The 19,458-nt window shown below is 33.5% G+C and overlaps 2 protein-coding genes across 3 annotated transcripts; one reads left to right on the plus strand and one right to left on the minus strand.

The window, feature by feature from the left end:
• Positions 1–412: 412 nt before the first annotated feature.
• Positions 413–12,124, minus strand: LOC108368903 (retinol dehydrogenase 12-like). The gene is made up of 6 exons (XM_017623859.1): positions 11,859–12,124; positions 11,639–11,804; positions 1,353–1,450; positions 1,136–1,292; positions 772–1,031; positions 413–704 (listed from the first exon to the last, which is right to left on the minus strand). Exons 1-6 carry the CDS (start codon positions 11,915–11,917, stop codon positions 470–472), a joined length of 975 nt encoding a protein of 324 aa, XP_017479348.1. The 5' UTR covers positions 11,918–12,124; the 3' UTR covers positions 413–469.
• A 1,651-nt stretch (positions 12,125–13,775) lies between these two features.
• Positions 13,776–19,422, plus strand: pds5 (cohesin associated factor B pds5). Of its 2 annotated transcripts, none has more exons than XM_017623860.1 (14): positions 13,776–13,968; positions 14,452–14,634; positions 14,694–15,079; positions 15,133–15,358; positions 15,425–15,593; positions 15,662–16,403; positions 16,465–16,728; positions 16,792–16,885; positions 16,954–17,796; positions 17,978–18,114; positions 18,172–18,251; positions 18,309–18,580; positions 18,672–19,019; positions 19,080–19,422. In XM_017623860.1, the coding sequence occupies exons 2-14, from the start codon at positions 14,554–14,556 to the stop codon at positions 19,191–19,193; spliced, it is 3,756 nt and encodes a 1,251-aa protein (XP_017479349.1). In that variant the 5' UTR covers positions 13,776–13,968; positions 14,452–14,553; the 3' UTR covers positions 19,194–19,422. The 2 variants fall into 2 exon arrangements, with proteins under 2 accessions (XP_017479349.1, XP_017479350.1); XM_017623861.1 differs by having other exon boundaries at positions 15,151–15,358.
• Positions 19,423–19,458: the final 36 nt, after the last annotated feature.

Raw genomic sequence — 19,458 nt, forward strand, 5'->3', positions numbered from 1 at the left:
TTGCATATCGTTCATTTACTAAAAGACTGTCACAACTCAAGAAACGTCATTTTTCAGACAATGATGCGGAATTTCTTGTAATATCGCACATTTAATAATACTATAGAAAATTTAGTTTAGTCTTTGAAGATTCCATACATATGTATATACATATGTAATAGATATCGATAGTCCTCTGCAATAACGATGCAATTCAACATTCGAAGGCCTTTAGGAGAAGTTCTTATAAAACTGCTTCTTTAATTCATAAAAATCATATTTCTTTAAGGTTGACATCAAATGTGTTTTATTGCAAAGTTATAATTCATAATGCATATTTATATTCATTTATAGGCAGAGCTCCAAGTTGCTTCAAAGCATAACATTAGCCTCTTTTATTTCTAAACTATAATTGTATCCGGTAATTTCACTGTTTTTTTTTGGGTTGTGACAGTCATTTATTTAATAAATATTTATGTATGAGTGTATTTTACTTCAGATCCAATTGTGCCAACTTCAAATTGATTAGTCGATCACTTTCATCCCATAGCCACTTGGCCAAATCATCATCGCGGGCTACTGAAGTTGTTTTCTTCGGCTGGCAGTCGCTGAAATAAACACCGCTTACTAATTCCAAATCTGGATCCAGGGCGGCAAAAATAGTAGTTTGAGCACCGTTTGCAGTAGTTTTGAAGAAGGGCCATTTCAAAACATTTGCAATAGGACTTCATACATAATAACAACGAACATGTTAAAAACTTTTTGAAAATACTGAAATTTAGCATACCCTACCCTAAAAATTGGTTATTAATTATCGAGTTGTACCGCATCAATTCAGATTCCACCACACCAGGGTGCAAGGAGTTCACAGTCACTTTTGTACCTTGTAAACGTTTTGCCAATTCATGAGCAAACAAAATATTTGCAATTTTACTATGTGTATAGACTTTTGAAGGTTTATACGAATGTTCGCTGAGAAAATCATTCTTTTTAAAAGAACCCATCGCATGTGCTAAGCTTGACAGCACTACTATTCGACTCGGGGCAGATTTCTTTAGAAGCAATACATTATATATATATATATATATATATATATATATATATTGTTATTTATATTATTATATAGAGGTAAAGAAAAAAACACATATCAACATACCTTTAATAGATCAAGCAGCAAATTTGTTAAGTAGAAATGGCCTAAATGATTAACACCAATCTGCATTTCAAATCCATCCTCAGTAACCATTCGCGGACAGGCCATAATACCAGCATTATTTATAAGGATATCTAGACGGGTTTCGATCTTTTTGAAGCTTAAGTAAAAATAAAATTGCTGTAATGTTTCTGTGCAGAATAAAAAATGAATAACATACTGATCAGCGAATTCCTTAATTGATGTAAGAGATGCTAAGTCCAGCTTAATACCATGTATATTTTCGTTGCATGTGTCTTTGATTAGTTCTTGACGCGCCTTCAAAATAGATTAGCATTAAATAGAATTTCATGGTTCATAATTTTACAGAAATATACGTATTTAATAAATAAATAGTTTATTTTGAAAGTGGCATAAGTCACTTTGAACTTAAATCGATATTCGTTTTAGCATGTTTACAAATATTGATAACCAGGGTTAAGAGTTTAGGGCACTAAAAACTTGAAAAAAGGTAAAATGAGCTTTGAAAAAATGCAAAAAAGCATTTCTTCTTTAATTTTGTTATACTTATATATGTAAAATTAAATATGTAAAAAAATGCATATAGTGCTCAAAAAATTATAGCCGGACCACTTTTTGCCAAGATTTAACATATTATTTTTGTTATTTATTTTGATTATTTTTTTTTTATAAAAATATAGTTCATTCTTTAACAAAACTTCAACTACATACTCGGAATCTTTCTAGGGAAACAAATCGCAAGCTTAGAGTGAAAAGTTGCTAAGTCTACTTTTTATGAAAATTCATATTTTGATATAGGACGCTAGAAAAGTTTAAAATGCAGTATTTTGAAAAGGATAAAGGTACTTGTTTTATTTATTCTCGTTTATATTCAATGAAAGGAAAATTTGCTAAGTCCAAAAGAAACACTGAAAATCGAATAAATAGTACGAAATAGGGCTGATGATACCCGGGTACCCGGGCATTACCCGAATTACCCGGGCACCCGGGTACCCGATTACCCGGGTATTACCCGGGGCTTTTATTACCCGGGTAGTCGGGTATTACCCGATTTGCCCGGGTACCCGGGTAATATACATATGTTGGTGCCGGTTAAACGAAAAACACCCGGGCAATGCGACATAAAGCTTCTTGTATAATCTTTTTGGTGAGGATAAATATTTTTTCAGTGAGAAAATTTTTTTTTATAATTATTTTTTTATGTCTAGAGTGTACGCGACTATGTATACCTAACCGCTTGCCTGAGTAGACGGAGACAAGAAAAGTAAATTAAAACATTAGTTTCTGTACTTAAATTCAAACTTCTAATTTTTGTAAATGCATATACATACATGCATGTGTACATATGTATGTATGTATGTATATTTTAAAGAATATTAAATATTAATATTTTAAAACAGGGACTGAGAACGAAATGTATGATCGAAACTAAATGCCATTGTCGTAGTTTTGTTCCCAAGAACGCGTCAAAACCAAAACCAAAATGAGAACAAAACTGACGAGAACGTTCTCATTGGGAATTATATAAGAACTAAACCCTGTGGTAGGCCACTTCTGGTACAAAAAGTAAGGTAACAAAGCCTTATGCTATTCATTCACCTAAAGATTTTGTACTTTTATTGTATCAGCTTGTTCAAATTATAGTTTCTTTTCTCATAATATTTAAAGCTTTTAAAATCACAATTATTTAATGAAGTTTCCTTAATACGAGAAGTAGGTTGATGAACGTATTGTTGTGAAATAATTGTGGAAGAAATTTTAAAATTTTTTTCATTCCAACACAAAAATTGCCTCAACTGTCGGTCATCGTTTAGATTCGCAGGTGGGTGTGTCTCAATAATTTTATTTGTTACCGATCCGATATCTGTACGTGCATTACCAACTTCGTAAATATTAATATTTTAGACATGCCTAAAACAAGCTGGGTTTGGAAGTACGCTTGTGTGATGAATGACGGATTTGTCAAGTGCAATGTATGTGTTGTATATTATAATATTTCCCCATATGGTACGGAAGATTCTTATAGATTTTCCCTATGTACGTTCGTTTGCGTTATATGATCGTAAATGCGTTTAATTTTCACCTCTCCACATTTTTTCGGGTGCCCGGGTACCCGGGTAATTACCATACTGCCCGGGTACCCGGTCTACCCGGGTTATAAAATACCCGGGTACCCGGTCTACCCGGGTTATAAAATACCCGGGTACCCGGGCTACCCGGGTAATTCAATACCCGGGTAGGGATTCACCCGCTACCCGGGTACCCGGGTAGCTCGTTACCCGGGTGAAATCATCAGCCCTAGTACGAAATCTTTTAATAAAGATCGAACCTCCCTGATTCGTATGGAGCTTTGCTTTTCTTTGAACAGACAAAATATTGTATTCAAAGTTTCGCGAAATACTTGAGGAAAACGCCTTTAAGAAGTTTTTTTACTCTCCTGTAAAATTTTTAAAATGGGACTTAGCAACTTTTCACTCTAAGCTAGCGAAATTAAAAAAGCTCGAAATTTGTTTATTCTATTTTTATAAATATTGCACAAAGTTTTGAGGTATTGGTATATTTATACAGATTCGTACATTTTTATATTGGGCTATTGGTAAAAAAACAAAAAAAAAAGTGGGACGACAATTGTTTTGGAGTCACAGGATTGGTCCAATACAGTGGAGCTGGAAAACTATCGATAGTGTTCCCACTCGATAGTTTCGATAGTTTAATTTTGCACCATCGATACACTCAGAAAAAACATTCCTTGATACTAGGAAAAATGTATGTAATAATAATGAAATATTACCTTGAAATGGCTCCAATGACATGACTGCCTTAATATGAGTATACGATTTGACTCAGTTTAAGGAAAACACAATTCCGTAGTTTTTAGGAAAATTTTACTTGCCATTTCATCCCCCGTGAAAGGAAGAAGTAAGTCATTTTGCTCGCGGCGCTCAAACAGTGGCAATGGCCGACAGAGCAAAGCTATGGAGTGCTAGTCGGGAGATGCAAGGTTCGAGTCCCAGAGCAGGAATTTTTTTTTTATATTTATTTATTTTTTAATTGAAATTTTTTAAATTGTATTTAAAAACAAATTTATCTAATTTACTTTTTATGTTATTTGAGTATTTAGGTTTTTCCATATATGAAATTAATTTTACAATTTGTAATTTATATTTGAATTGAAATAATTAATTAAGGAAAAACTTCTGAAATTAAGTAAATTTTTCGTAATATTAAGGAAAAAACAGTAACTCGAAAATAAGGGTAGTGATTTCTTGATTTAAGGAAATGCTTTTTTCTGAGTGTAGTATCGATAGTAACGTTTCGTTTTTAATGGGTAAATATGTTTAGAAATGCACTTTTATATGAACTTTTTCGCATGTCTAACAGCTAACATCCGCGGATGCGGATGCGAATGCGGATGTCAAGTATTTTTAAGAAACAATTAGGTAAGTAAATTAAGTTACTTATGTAAATAAAATATGGAAAAGTTAGTAATTTTTAATAATGGTTATTTTATTTAATACTTGAAATCAAAAATTGGAATATTACATTTAACTTGAAGAACATTCACTTGAAAAATCATTGATGTGTCAGCTTTTCTAAAGCTTTTTAGAAAGAATTCTTCATTCTCATTCCTTTGGCTGTTTCAGAATTCGGGGAACCTGTAACGCCATCAGCGTTTTTCGATTTCGAGATTTCGAGACTTTTTATAAGCATTTCAATTATTGGAGTCACGAATGCTGAGGGTCTCAGATAGTTACGTAATTCTTATCTAATTAAAGGTTAGACTTATAGCATTTTAATTATTTGAACATCGATTCTCTCTATAGCCAGACATTGAACATTTCTTCTGGAAATCCCAATTGAAGGAGCTTACTCTTTGACTTCAAAGGTTTCCGAAGAATTCGGAAATAAAAAAAAAACATATGCTAATTTAAAAACAATTCTTTCAGTGTTCCTCCGGGGTTTTTGGACATGGCGGCAATCCAATGTTTCTTCAATTCAATAGTATTCGCTTTATTTTTGGAAACGAAATATGTTTTGCAATGACTTGATCATTTCTACGTTCTTTCTTCAAATATTTCTCGTATTCCAGCTCTTTCTGCGTGTGGTTTTTCGCATCGTGTTTTTAGTATTAGGTATATTCGTAATTTTAAATTTTTTAATAAAATCAATTGGTGGTGGTTTATGATTGTGTGTGAAGTTTTATTTGCAACATTTAGAAAATAACGAAGTAAAGCAAAACTCTCAATATAATTAATTATATATTATTATTATAATTAATTAGTTTAATTGTTAAAAACTTAAAAAGAAACCGGCTTTTTGGATATAAATGAATGGCATTTTCGTTTCTCGAAATAATGTTGCTCTTTTTCCTCGGTAATGTAGGCTACATTGCACTATGGTCAGACAGCTACTATTTGCTGGCCAAAATTCATTTTTTAAAGTATCGATAAATGGATTTTTTTGCCCCTTCCCTAAATTGATTCTTCAGAGTAAAAAAGTACATACACATTATTTTCCTAAAGAGTTTTTCCATTGAGATATCAGCTGTTAAAGTTGACATTTCTACTAAAAGTTTACATGTTTTTTTCTTTCGTAGTCAGTATTCTTGTAGTCTGAAATGGTATTCGTCTTCGAGTGAGAAAGATACTTCAAAAAGAGAATGGAAATGAATAACGAAGGTAATATTTGTGTGTTTATATTAAAATTTCTTTGATCTGTCATATCTCCCGAACGGGCAGAGATATCTTTGGGTTTAAATTAAGCGGAAATCTGTATCGTTTTAACATAAATTGTTAAATTTGTGGTAAAAAAACTACCTCTCGAAAATTTAAAATTAAAAAAAAAAAAATGCATTAATCTGGTCTATCACCAAGCGGACTTTGGTGTAATGCTGAGTGGCATTTCTTTGCGACGTCACACGGAAAATCACCTTGTGATGGGATTGGTGGTACGTTCAAGAGAACTGCAGCTCGAGCAAGTATACAAAGACCTTATGATAATCAAATTACTACTCCGCGTCAGTTATACGAATTTGCCAAAGAATCAATTAATTCCATTCGAACCGTTTTTTTGTACAAACGAAGAACATAGACTGGAAGAGCAAGCTTTAAAAGTTCGATTTGTAAATTCCTCATCCATTGTTGGAACTCGTCGATTTCATTGTTGTATACCTGTTTCTAATACTCATAATCTCAAATGTAAAATTCATTCCCTGGACGATGAATTTGAAATTCGAAATATTGTAAAATAAATATAAAATTTTTTAGATTGCGCTGGAATATTACTTGTTATTTCTTTAGTATAAGTGGTTACTAATTTTTTATTTTTTAAATTAGTAGATATGTTAAAGATTTACGTACGAAACATTAAATTTTTCCTTTTTGTACGACATTTTCGAGAAGTAGTTTTTTTACCACAAAATTTATAATTTTTGCTAAAACGATATAGTTTTCCACTTAATTTAGACCAAAATGACAGATCAAAGATATTATTATTTTATTATAAAATTCGCGATTTTTGGCAAAGTATTTTGAAAAAAGAAATAGGTTGTAGCTATATAAATCGGCAATGCTTATTTTGATAATGAAAAACATAAAAATTTTTAACTTTAATTGCTAAATAGATACTATTAAATTTCATTATAAAAATACACAAAAAAAAATTGTTTAACTACATTTTTAATTTGAATCTTCTATAATCGAAATCCGGAAATCCGGCCGGATTTTAGTCGGATAACAAAAAATAACGGTCGGCTAAGCCGGACATCTCTACTTAGGATACCAATGCACATATATCAGTATTCCAAAACTCATTTAAATAATTTAATGCAATCTAGAATAAAAATTTGGGACCGAAGTGAAAGAAAAAAATTCTTTAGAACTTAAAAATATATAATTTTTGTGGTTCACAAGGTCGAATTAATATTGAAAATGTCCTTTAAATTATTTTTGTTTTTAAGCTATTAAACTAGAATCACGACATTCGAGAATATGGTTGTTTTGCATATTAATGCTTACACTATAATTTTTTCAAAAACAAACACTGCAATTTTTTGGAATACTCAAGGATAAAATTTTAAAAGGACCTATTCGTCCTTATGCATTAAAAAATTTTATATTTTTAAATTCTAAAGAATTTTATCTTTCATTTGGCGCCCATATTGTTATTCTACATTGCACTGATTTTTTTTAAATAAGTTTCGGAACTACTCATATCTTTGAAATTTCAAAGTACTTGAAAAAAAAAATTCTGAAGACAGAAAATCTAAAAACGCAGTTTTATTATATTTGGCTTCTAGTTTTGTGGGTACGTATTTTCTTTTAGTGTAAAAATTACTTTTGCTCGGTGTAATTAACTTGATTCTTTTGAGTGACTTATGTCACTTTCAAACTAGCCTCAGTAGTTCTTAACATTTCAGTGCAATTTTTTAATGAACAGATACCGTTAAATTGTAATTAGCGATATCATTAAGTCGATTTTTTTTTAAGTGGCACATGCCACTTTTAAAATAAACAAAATAGCCTCACCATCAATGCAAAGGGCCCTACATATTAAAAAAATTTAAACTTTTTCAGAAGCAAACGATGGTGACGATAAGCATACACATGTATGTCTGTATGTGTATACCTGCCTGTACATAAATACATAGCGTTCATTTATAACGCTCGTATCTATAGTTCTTTTCGAAGTATAATCAGCCCAATTCTGAATACTCCCGGGGAGTTTATTCTCCGGGATTTTGTTTCGCGCAAGAAAGATATCCTCCAATAATTAGCTTCCAGGGAGTAGCATTTTCCCCGAAAATTCGAGAGGATAATATTCGAACTTCGACAGAGCTGTTTGACACTTTTTTGACAGCCCAACTCCGCCATTTAAACCAAAAAATTGATCATTGAGTTTTTATTCATGATAGGAGGAAGGAGAAAAGAGGAAAAACCCGCGGAGAGTTTCTGTTCTGTTTTTTCCAAAATACTGCATTTATACTTTTTTTGCTGCCTAAATTTCTTAATACACAGTGTTCGTGGAAACACGTTATTTACTGTTATGTATGTATGATATGTATGTATGTAAAAAATAGGGACACGACAACTTTACCAGTTTTAGACTATTTTGCTTGGTTTATTTAATGTTTATTAATTTTTTATTAACGCCTAGTTAATTATATAATACTTATATGGTGTATCCACATTTCAAACTTTGTTCAGTAATTACCAAAAAAAATTCACAACTTCTTATTCATAATTTTTAGAAAAATTCCAAGTGTGCAGTTTTGCAGCTTATTAATAATAAGGTGCAAGTTTCAATAGGCCAAGAATTCGCGTTGATTTTTGGTTTTTTTTTNAAAACGCAGTTTTATTATATTTGGCTTCTAGTTTTGTGGGTACGTATTTTCTTTTAGTGTAAAAATTACTTTTGCTCGGTGTAATTAACTTGATTCTTTTGAGTGACTTATGTCACTTTCAAACTAGCCTCAGTAGTTCTTAACATTTCAGTGCAATTTTTTAATGAACAGATACCGTTAAATTGTAATTAGCGATATCATTAAGTCGATTTTTTTTTAAGTGGCACATGCCACTTTTAAAATAAACAAAATAGCCTCACCATCAATGCAAAGGGCCCTACATATTAAAAAAATTTAAACTTTTTCAGAAGCAAACGATGGTGACGATAAGCATACACATGTATGTCTGTATGTGCATACCTGCCTGTACATAAATACATAGCGTTCATTTATAACGCTCGTATCTATAGTTCTTTTCGAAGTATAATCAGCCCAATTCTGAATACTCCCGGGGAGTTTATTCTCCGGGATTTTGTTTCGCGCAAGAAAGATATCCTCCAATAATTAGCTTCCAGGGAGTAGCATTTTCCCCGAAAATTCGAGAGGATAATATTCGAACTTCGACAGAGCTGTTTGACACTTTTTTGACAGCCCAACTCCGCCATTTAAACCAAAAAATTGATCATTGAGTTTTTATTCATGATAGGAGGAAGGAGAAAAGAGGAAAAACCCGCGGAGAGTTTCTGTTCTGTGTTTTTCCAAAATACTGCATTTATACTTTTTTTGCTGCCTAAATTTCTTAATACACAGTGTTCGTGGAAACACGTTATTTACTGTAACGTATTTGTAGATATGTATGTATGTAAAAAATAGGGACACGACAACTTTACCAGTTTTAGACTATTTTCCTTGGTTTGTTTAATGTTTATTAATTTTTTATTAACGCCTAGTTAATTATATAATACTTATATGGTGTATCCACATTTCAAACTTTGTTCAGTAATTACCAAAAAAAATTTCACAACTTCGTATTCATAATTTTTTAGAAAAATTCCAAGTGTGCAGTTTTGCAGCTTATTAATAATAAGGTGCAAGTTTCAATAGGCCAAGAATTCGCGTTGATTTTTGGTTATTTTTTTGTCGACGGTGTTATTATTTTCGTCCATACAAAAGAAATTGTCGAACCTAGTAACTTTGTATGGAAGAAAATGCATGACGCCGGCAAAAATCAACGGTATTTTGTAGAAACTTTCCAGTTCGGTTATGCAAGACTTAGGATTGACCAAGGTGTATTAAACAATGTGTGACTGACAACTCAGATAGGCTCTCTTTTAAGTTACTATTATGCCAAAAAATATAAACAAGCGATTCAAATTATATAGAAAAGTTTTTCAATTTGACTTCATAGGATGGTTCTTCTGAGAGCAATGTGAAATTCAATCACACTTTGTTAAATACATTTTGGGCTTGACCATGATACAAATATTTAAAGGTTGTTTCACTTATTCTGGCTGCCATTTGACGTAAACTGTGCTTTTGGCATTTTCATTTAAATTGTAGCTACCATATCCTTGAAGAAATTAAAAAAGTAAGTTTTTACTTAAAAAAAAAAAAAATATTTAAAAAAAATATATATTTTTAGATTCATTTTATAGCGAGCTTTTACTAAACTAAACTAAATATAAATCGGAAGGCAAGTAAAATGCTCGTATTGCATTGTTTAATGCACACAGAGAATCTATTTTTTTATGCAATTATTTTCATCATTATTTAGTACGATTAGCTGCATATTTCAGGATGGCCACGTGCATGGTAACTTCACAAAGGTTTTGTTTGTTTTTTCCAACCAATGCTCGGCAGAAAATTTTCCGTCTCAGAACGGATGTGCGAAATCGAAGCGAAACGCGGCAACACCAGCGAGCAGCTTATATATCTATAAACTATAACGAAGAGCTTAAGAATTAGGAAATTTTTTACCTCCCTCTTCATGCCCATATCTTACGTTATCACAAATGAGTTTATGCTTCCACGGTGCTTTCATTGACGGTAAGCTACTTTTTAACCATTCCATTATTCATATTTCCACTAAAGAGGATCCAAATTAAAGCAACATTTATTATCCAATTTTCTTGAAGTGCCACTTATAATATTTCATATAACACTGCAGATAATGCCGATTTTTTTCGCGGTAACTTACTTGAAGGTATCTTAAAACAATACACACTTATTAACAGCTTTGTTAATACCGTGAAATAAGTAAATTTACCTTGCGTGTTATTATTTTTTAATTCATAAAAAATTCCTTTAAAAAATATTAAAATTTCCAAAACAATAATTTGTTGAGGTGGCAGTGCTACTTAAGCAATTTACGAAAAGTATAAACGTCGTTAACAGTTTATGTCTAAGTGTTATTTCAAAGTGAAACTACCTTCTTTTTTAACCGACTTCACAAAAAGGAGAAGGTTATCAGCACGTCGGTATATTTTAATTTTTTTTTTTTATAAGTATGTTACCGCATAACTTTAGACAACGTAAACCGATTTCGATAATTCTTTNTATTTTTTTTTTTTATAAATATGTTACCGCATAACTTTAGACAACGTAAACCGATTTCGATAATTCTTTTCTCAGCAAAAAGGTGGTATCTCATAGGTGGTTCCAGACTAATTTTGTTTAGATCCAACAATTGGATCGTGAATAAAATGACGATAATCATACATTTTTATATGAGAATTGAAGTCGGTTTTGTTTTTTGTTTAAAAATTACTAGTTTGTATCATGGGCTTGGCTTGACTTACCTAGAAACTTAGAAATGATTACTCTGCGCGTCATATACTGCTTTATCTCTTTTTTATCCTAAGCATTTGTATTTGTACACGTGAAATTGTGAACGTGTAATTTGTTTGGAGTGAAATTGAATCACAGTTTTTTGTCCGAAAAAAGATACGAGCATTACTAATTTATTAAGGCTATGTGCGAACATCTCCATTCATAGGAAAAGATGTTTTTGCAACTAATAAACCCTATACAGGTTGGCTTACGAGAACAACTTTTTCTGTAAATCCTTCTAATCGCCACCTGAAATGCAAATTAAAAAGTGAATTTGAATTTTTATTTAGTTACGACTTTGCATTTCAAGTGACGAAATATTACTTTAGCTGGTATATGATCTATGCATGCTCTTTTTATCATGTTATCACTACCTTTTCACATTTCTTCATATCGCGACAAGCCATATAAATGGTAGCTCCTCTCTTAGCTAGTTCACGGGCAGTCTCTTTCCCAATGCCAGTGTTAGCTCCAGTAATGACGACCACTTTCCCCAATGCCGTGGTATTTTTTCTGTATTTCCCACCCTGCATATACGACCTATTAAAATAATTGTATTAATATTTTTAAGAGTTCAAATTTCCAATTACATACCTGAAAAGCCACAGAGCACCGGCTCCTAATAACAGCCAGGCGTAGGGAATTTGCTCCATGAACAAGGCTATATCTAAAGATATTTGAAAAAAATTCACAGCAAACTCGGGAATATCCTTCAAATTAAATTAATAAGAATTGAATGTTTTAATAACACCGATATTTTATAGATAATTCAATCAAAATGAATCAAAATATTTTTGATGAAATGGCCAAGTGAAAAACCGACACCAGAGGTGCAAAAAAATGGCCGAAAAATACCATGTACAACATGTTGCTTTTACTTAGTCGACAGGGAAAAAAATTCGTGCCATCCACTTGAAAAAAATCTACAAAATCTGGAAAATATCTACCAATATCTTTTTTTTAGTTATTTTAATAAAAACTATAGCTTTGTTCTATTTTTTCGTTGTTACAATAAAAATAAAGTTTTTATTATGGACTTTTTATTTAACTAATGACAGGGTATTTGGAATCATTTTAACGGCAGTGATGAAACTAAAGGCAACGAAACTTTAACTGGATTATTATAGACAAATAAAATGACTCAAAAAACCAATTGGTATTTTTTGAAGATTCACAAAGTTTTTCAAGTAAAAACTTTGTGCTATGTTTTTTTTTTTATAAAAATCAAGCATACAAGCTTTCTACAGAAAAACTCCAAAAATTGTCGTCTACATTCCGGACTTTTTACTCTGAGTTTTTAGAACCATTTTGGGTATGCATTTTTTATAGCCAATGGACTTTAAAAACATTTTCTTCGCCGGTCTTTTATAATTTTTTTCCTTTAACAATTACCATTTATAAAAACTGGCGGTGATTATTATTTTTTTTTACGAGCAATCGCATACCTGTCCATTTTTTGTTCTTAATTAAAGAATAATTTAAAATATTTAGGCAATCATAAGCGCAGTATTTTAGTAAAATGAGGTTTGAATGGAGCACGCTATTTGATAGGATGTATTAAAATAGTACACTTTCAATACAAATATTTAAAGTGTTAGTACTTAAAGCAACGGAGTTTCATGCAACTTTTTAAAAAGCCCTACCTATGTTTGATACTATTTAGATTTTTTTTTTTGCTTCGCCTGTAAAATAAAAAATTTGTTGATTAGGGCCTTTGTGAATTAGGGTAAAATTAGGAATGTTCGATATCGTATCTATTATCCTCAATATCGATATTTCATGGCCTGATAATCGATCGAAGACATCGATACTTTACCCGCAATATCGATATTTAAGTTGAAATTTATTTTTCATCTGCAAAAAAGTGTATGGGAAAATACTACAGTAGGTTTAATCAGCAGCTTGTGTGATTTATTTAGCTCTTAAGTTTGACAAACAGCTTATGTCGACCGGCATGCCGTTTTAATCCTCGGTAAATATACAAATTTGAAATAACACAATTAGGTGAGTTGATGGGCAGGTTTAATATTCTATTCAATTGGGAGTAGGATTTTCAACATCATTTTTTTCCATATCGATATTGTTCACCCCGATATATCGCTATCTCGATTCTACATGCAATGAATTGAATCGATTCATGATATCGATACTTTCTTAAATATCGAACATACCTAGTAACGATATGTATGCAAATTAAAAGTGTGCATCAATGGGTTCGGAAATGGTGCAATAGAGTACACTACACTTTTCGAAAGAAATTTACAATATAAAGATAACTACAAAAAATAAAGCGAGAACGCTTATTTATTTTACAAGCCAAAATCTACCAGAGAGACAAAAAATTTACCTTTTTACCAACAAAAATTATTTCTACTAATTTTGGTAATAATTTAAAAAAAAAAGGCAACCCTGTTAGTTGAGCACCACCTACATGTGAAGCGATTCATAGTGTTAGCAGCGCCATCTAAAAGGGAAATTTTAGAGTGCCAACCCTGGCGACGCCTCAAAAGATGGCGTTCGGTTTTCCCTTCGGCAGAAGAAGAAGCACACACGGGGAGGAATAGCGTAAAAATATTGTGGTGTTTGCGCGAAAATCTACAAATAATTAGTGCAGAAATATGCAACTATCGTGAAAATAAAACCAGCATAGTGGAGATTAGATGTCTCATATTACAAAGTGAATTGTATATTAAATAACAGAGATGTAAGCATTTAGAATTTGTGTGGTTTTGTGTACCTTTGGTGGTGACAGCCACAGCGGCAACTAGAGCTGATGTGAAGCACCAAGAGACGATAAGAATACGCCACAAAAAAAAAAAAAAATTAAAGAGTAGGACCTAGCTGCCGGCTTAAATTTGTACGGTTTTGTGCTTATAACTAACAAATTTTTAGTTTTACGTTTTAAAAGAGTATTTTTGATACAAAATTAATTTTTCAAATATTTGTAACATATGCATACTTGTATAAAAGTTGGATAAAAAAACGTAAGAAATCGTTGCATCTGCTTTTAGATTTGTCTTCCAGCTGCTGTTTGAGACATATGTGTTATTGAAATTAGCCATGTAAAACCACGCATCAATAGCTTATAACATTTGGCAACTCGCCAAACTATCGCTATACATATCTGCAATTTTCTTCAACTTTCATATTTACTTTAATAATTCCAAATAACATTTCAATCTTACAGTTTTTGTAGACTATTTCAACAGAGTCTGCAACTCAATTGTTGACAAAGACAGGTTGGAAAGCAGAAGGAAGCGGAAAGAACCCGAGTCGATAGATAACAAATATGGCGGAAGTAAAATATCCCGCAGGTTGCCGTCCGCTGACTGAGGATTTAGGCACGGATGAGCTGATTCGTAGACTCAAGGTAAGATAATATTTTCATGTTATTCTATTGCTCGTTTTAATATTGATCCTTACTTCCAGACACTAGCTCATGCCTTACAGGCCATGGGACAAGATGAGAAACACCTCCATGACTACATACAATTAGCATTGGTTCTGGTAGATGATTACTTCCTGCAACACCAGTCTCGCGATGTTCAACTTCTTGTGGCATGTTGCATTGCCGATATTTTGCGGGTGTTTGCTCCTGAAGCACCCTACAAAGATCAGGATCAAATCAAAACTATATTCATGTTTTTCATAAAGCAGCTTCACGGTCTCAAAGACCCAAAAGATGCATCCTTCAAAAGATACTTTTACTTGTTAGAAAATTTGGCCTTTGTAAAATCGTTTAACATGTGTTTTGAAATTGAAGATTGCCAGAAAATATTCTGCCAACTTTTTGCTATGATGTTCAAAATCATTAAGTGAGTACATACATTTTTTACATTTGCTTAGATTTTGAATTTTGCGATGGTAGTAAATATTACATTTGCAGCGAGAATCACAGCACCAAAGTAAAAAATTTTATGATTGATATAATGAGCCCACTAATTACGGAGGCCGATAACGTGACTACCCCATTACTGGACTTAATTTTGATAAACATTGTAGAGCCTCTGAAATCTAATAACGTTCATTCATATCAGTTAGCAGAACAATTAATACAGAAGACAAGTTACGCATTGGAACCAATTATTAAGATTGTAAGTTTTCAAAGTTGACGGTTTAAGTATTCATCAAGTAATTGAGAACTTTGTTTTTAATTTTAGTTTTTCAACCAAGTGCTTATTTTGGGTAAAATTGATAAAAATATTGCGATAACGGCTAAAATATATGATCTCATCTACGAGCTAAATCAAATTAGTCCGAATCTGATGTGTTCTGTTTTGCCTCAACTGGAATGCAAATTGAAATCCACAAATGAAATAGAACGGATGAGTAAGTATTTTATTACATGTACGTATGTTTGAAAGTCATTCGCGAAATTTATTTCATAATTATTTCAGAGGCTGTATCTCTATTAGCCCGAATGTTTTCTGAAAAGGATTCCCAACTTTCAAAAAAACATACTTCGCTTTTACGTATGTTATTAGGACGTTTTTGCGATATTGCCTCTGCGATACGTGTTAAATGTGTACAATCTTCAATGCATTTCTTGCTCAATCACCCACACTTGCGCAACGACATAATCGAATGTTTGCGCGCGCGACAACACGATTCCGATGAAACTGTCCGTTACGAAGTTGTAATGGCCATTGTTGCGACTGCGAAGCGAGAATTCAACATCGTTTGTGAATCTCAAGATTTATTACATATTGTCCGCGAACGTACGCTGGATAAGAAATTCAAAATTCGAAAAGAAGCTATGAACGGGCTAGCATTTATTTATAAGGGGGTGAAGTGCGAGCCCAATGACCTTTCCTCGGAAGTAAAAAAATCTGTTGGTTGGATAAAAAATAAAATTCTTCACGGCTATTATATGCCCGGAATTGAAGATCGTCTACTTGTTGAACGTTTACTTATTACCTGCCTAGTGCCGTATAAGTTGCCGCCCGACGAGAGAATGAAAATGTTGTATCATCTGCTTGGAACACTCGATGATAATGCCATGAAAGCATTTATGGAGATACAGAAAAATCAAATGAAAACGCGAAAAACTGTTAGCGATTGGATAAAAATGCATCATACCAAAGAACTTACACAAAAAATGTTGAATCAACATAACGTTAAACAGGCTCTCATTTGCAAGTAAGATTTATCAGTTTTTTTAGTATAAAAATATTAAAAATAAACTCCCATCCAAATATAGATTATTGCCAGACCCTCTTAAAGCTAGTGAGTACATTGCTAAATTCAGTATCAACATGCGCAAAGATGGTACCTTATTGCGTTATATGGAGATCATTTTGAAGCGTGATGTGTCTTGCAAGGAGTGCGCTGATACTATGTCCTTGCTTCTTAAGAAACTAGGAAATCCCATGACGGCTAATTTGTATTATAATACCGTAAAAATGCTTATAGAGCGGGTCGCTTCCGTCATGGTGGACAAAGAGTCTATCGGCATACTGATAAGGTAATTATATACAAACAGAAAAGCTCGGTATTTTTTTTTTCAAACGAAATATAATCCCCGCAGCCTTATTGACCAATGTATGCAGCGAGGCAAGATTGTGGAAGAGGTGGGAATACCAAGCGACGAAGCTGGTGAACGTGGTCTTAAATTTCTGTGTGTAAGTTATTTGCATACATACATTTGTACATATATGGAGCTCTGCTTATTGATTTACTTTCCTTAAAGATGCTTTCTTATATATTTTCTGCACATTTTTTCACCGATGAAACCTTACAACACATGATCGCCTTACTGAGTCACGAAGAGGACTATGCTGCGCCACTGATTCTTAAGGCCCTCGTACATCTAGGACGGTATCATCCCTTATGTGACATCAATCCTGCTATTGTAGCAGCCCTTGCTTCTATTTGCAAAGATTTTGCATTAACCGGAACAGTAAAGCAAGCCAAGCACGCAGTGCGTTGTATATTCGTCAATGTACAAACTCAAACGATCGGTGGCACTGACGCTGGCGCCGACACTATAAGTCCTCCAACAAAAACGCCCATCATTCATCCAATTTTCAATGAAATTATAGAAACTCTACGGGTCACACTCTCCCCACGAGATCCATATCAGCATACAAAAATTTGTACGTTAGGCCACATTGCGTACCACATGCCTCAAGCCTTCCTCACACCAGTGAAAAATATGATAGCTCGTCGCGTTGTAAAAGAGCTTCTTATTCAGGGCGTTTCGGAGACCCGAGATTGTATACTGCCGGCCGGGGACTGGTGTGACAAAGAAGGACTGCCTGCGGATATACTTTGTAAGCTAGATGCACTTAAAACAATGGCTCGCTGGCTAATTGGCCTACGTTCAGATGAACATGCTGCACAGAAAACATTTCGCATGCTAGTCGCTTTCATAAATCAGCGAGGCGACTTACTGGAGCAGAATCGACTGTGCCCAGCAGAGAAATCGTGGTTACGTCTCAGCGCTGCTTGCGCCATGTTAAAGATTTGCGAACAAAAAGGTGTTGGGGATCAGTACAACGCGGAGCAGTATTTCAATTTATCGCAAGTTATGGTAAGACTTAAGAAATATACACACATTCAAAATGCTTTGCTCGATATCGCTCAGAAAATGTTGCAGATTTACATATCGAGTCGTTTGAAAGTGGCATACCTGTAACTAGTTTATTTGAGTTCTGGCTGTCTTAGTAAATGGGCAATATATCATTTGTTATTTATTTTATACGTAACTGTAGTGTGATCCTGTGCCTGAGGTGCGTGATATGTTCGCACGAAAACTACATAAAGGTTTGGGCAAAGGACTACCGAACAAATGCTTACCATTGGACTTTATGGGATATTACGCACTAGTTGGTCATGAAACTGATAAAAGGTCTGCATTTATGTTATAAAATCGTTAAATTTTCTATATTATGTATTTGCGCTTTAGATTGACGGAAGTCATCCGAAACTACGTTGAAATCGATGTTAATAAAAGGCGGGAATATCTCAAAACTCTAGCGACAATGTGTAAGTGGTCAATGCCATCGTGTTTAGTCATATAAATAATATTTTTTTATTTCATAGCGACTGAGACCAAAAATGATGCGCAAACTGCATATATTTTACCTGATTTCATGTTAGCATTTGCGATACCTGTCCTTGCACATGACCCAACCTTTACTGACTACGAAGATCGCAACCAGCTGAAACAGGTGGAAAAATGTTTGCGCTTCATTCTTGAACCGCTTATGGCGAAACGTGAAGCTTTCTCATACAGCTTCTACACCAACCTTATACAGATGATGAAAAATCACCAAGACACCACACCGAACGCCGAAGATCATGCGTATAACTTCGTAAGTTTTGCATTAGAATTCACCTCAAAAATGTTACCGACGGTATTTACATATATAAAACAAACATTCAAACCTAATGAAATTTTTTTAGAAAATGTGGGCGGCATGTGATCTAGCTTTGTACATAATTAACTCGAAAATCGGCGATGGAAGCTCATCTGCAAATTCATTTTCTGTTCAAATTCAATTACCAGAGATGTATTATAAGCCTTTGGATAAACCTGGAAACGATTTAAAGGTATATATACCTCTGGACACGTATACGTTAGCATCAAGTCCCATATCTGGAACGACGAAGATAAACACTTCGGCAGCTGTTTCAACGGTGGTTAAAAAATTTGCAACTCCGGCCGCTAGCAGCACGACGATGCGTCTTGTTGGCGAAAAACGTGCGGCTGACCATCTGCCAAGCAATGAAAACTCGCCGACAAATTCGCAGGTGAGCATTCAACGCAGTCTCGCGAAATATATAAACTAAAAAATGCCTTATTGATGCTAGGATAACACTGTCACCTACGAGGAGAGTAAAGTGGAGTCGAACGCAAGTAGTATAGCTGAGCCAGCAGCCAAACGAACCCGCGGTCCTTTACGTGTGGGAAAAACAGTTTCATAAAATCTAAACAACGGCCGTGGTTAAAAAAAAACCAGACGTCCACAAATGCATCCCTCCTGAACCGGCACAACGCCTTGGAGCACTTATACGTACTATGCAGGGAATCGTAACAACACATACATACATACATAGCCGTTGCATCTGTACATTTCTAAAATGAGAAAGCCAGCCTATTAATCCTTTACTAGTAGGTGAATTTTTATTTTTCAACAATAGGCACCTTTTTGAATTGCGTATGTGTAAAGGCACAAACACAAACGATGAA

Source organism: Rhagoletis zephyria, unplaced genomic scaffold, assembly GCF_001687245.7.
Source record: "Rhagoletis zephyria isolate East Lansing unplaced genomic scaffold, Rhagoletis_zephyria_1.1 Rzeph_scaffold_03382, whole genome shotgun sequence".
In the NCBI taxonomy this organism is placed as follows: domain Eukaryota; kingdom Metazoa; phylum Arthropoda; class Insecta; order Diptera; family Tephritidae; genus Rhagoletis; species Rhagoletis zephyria.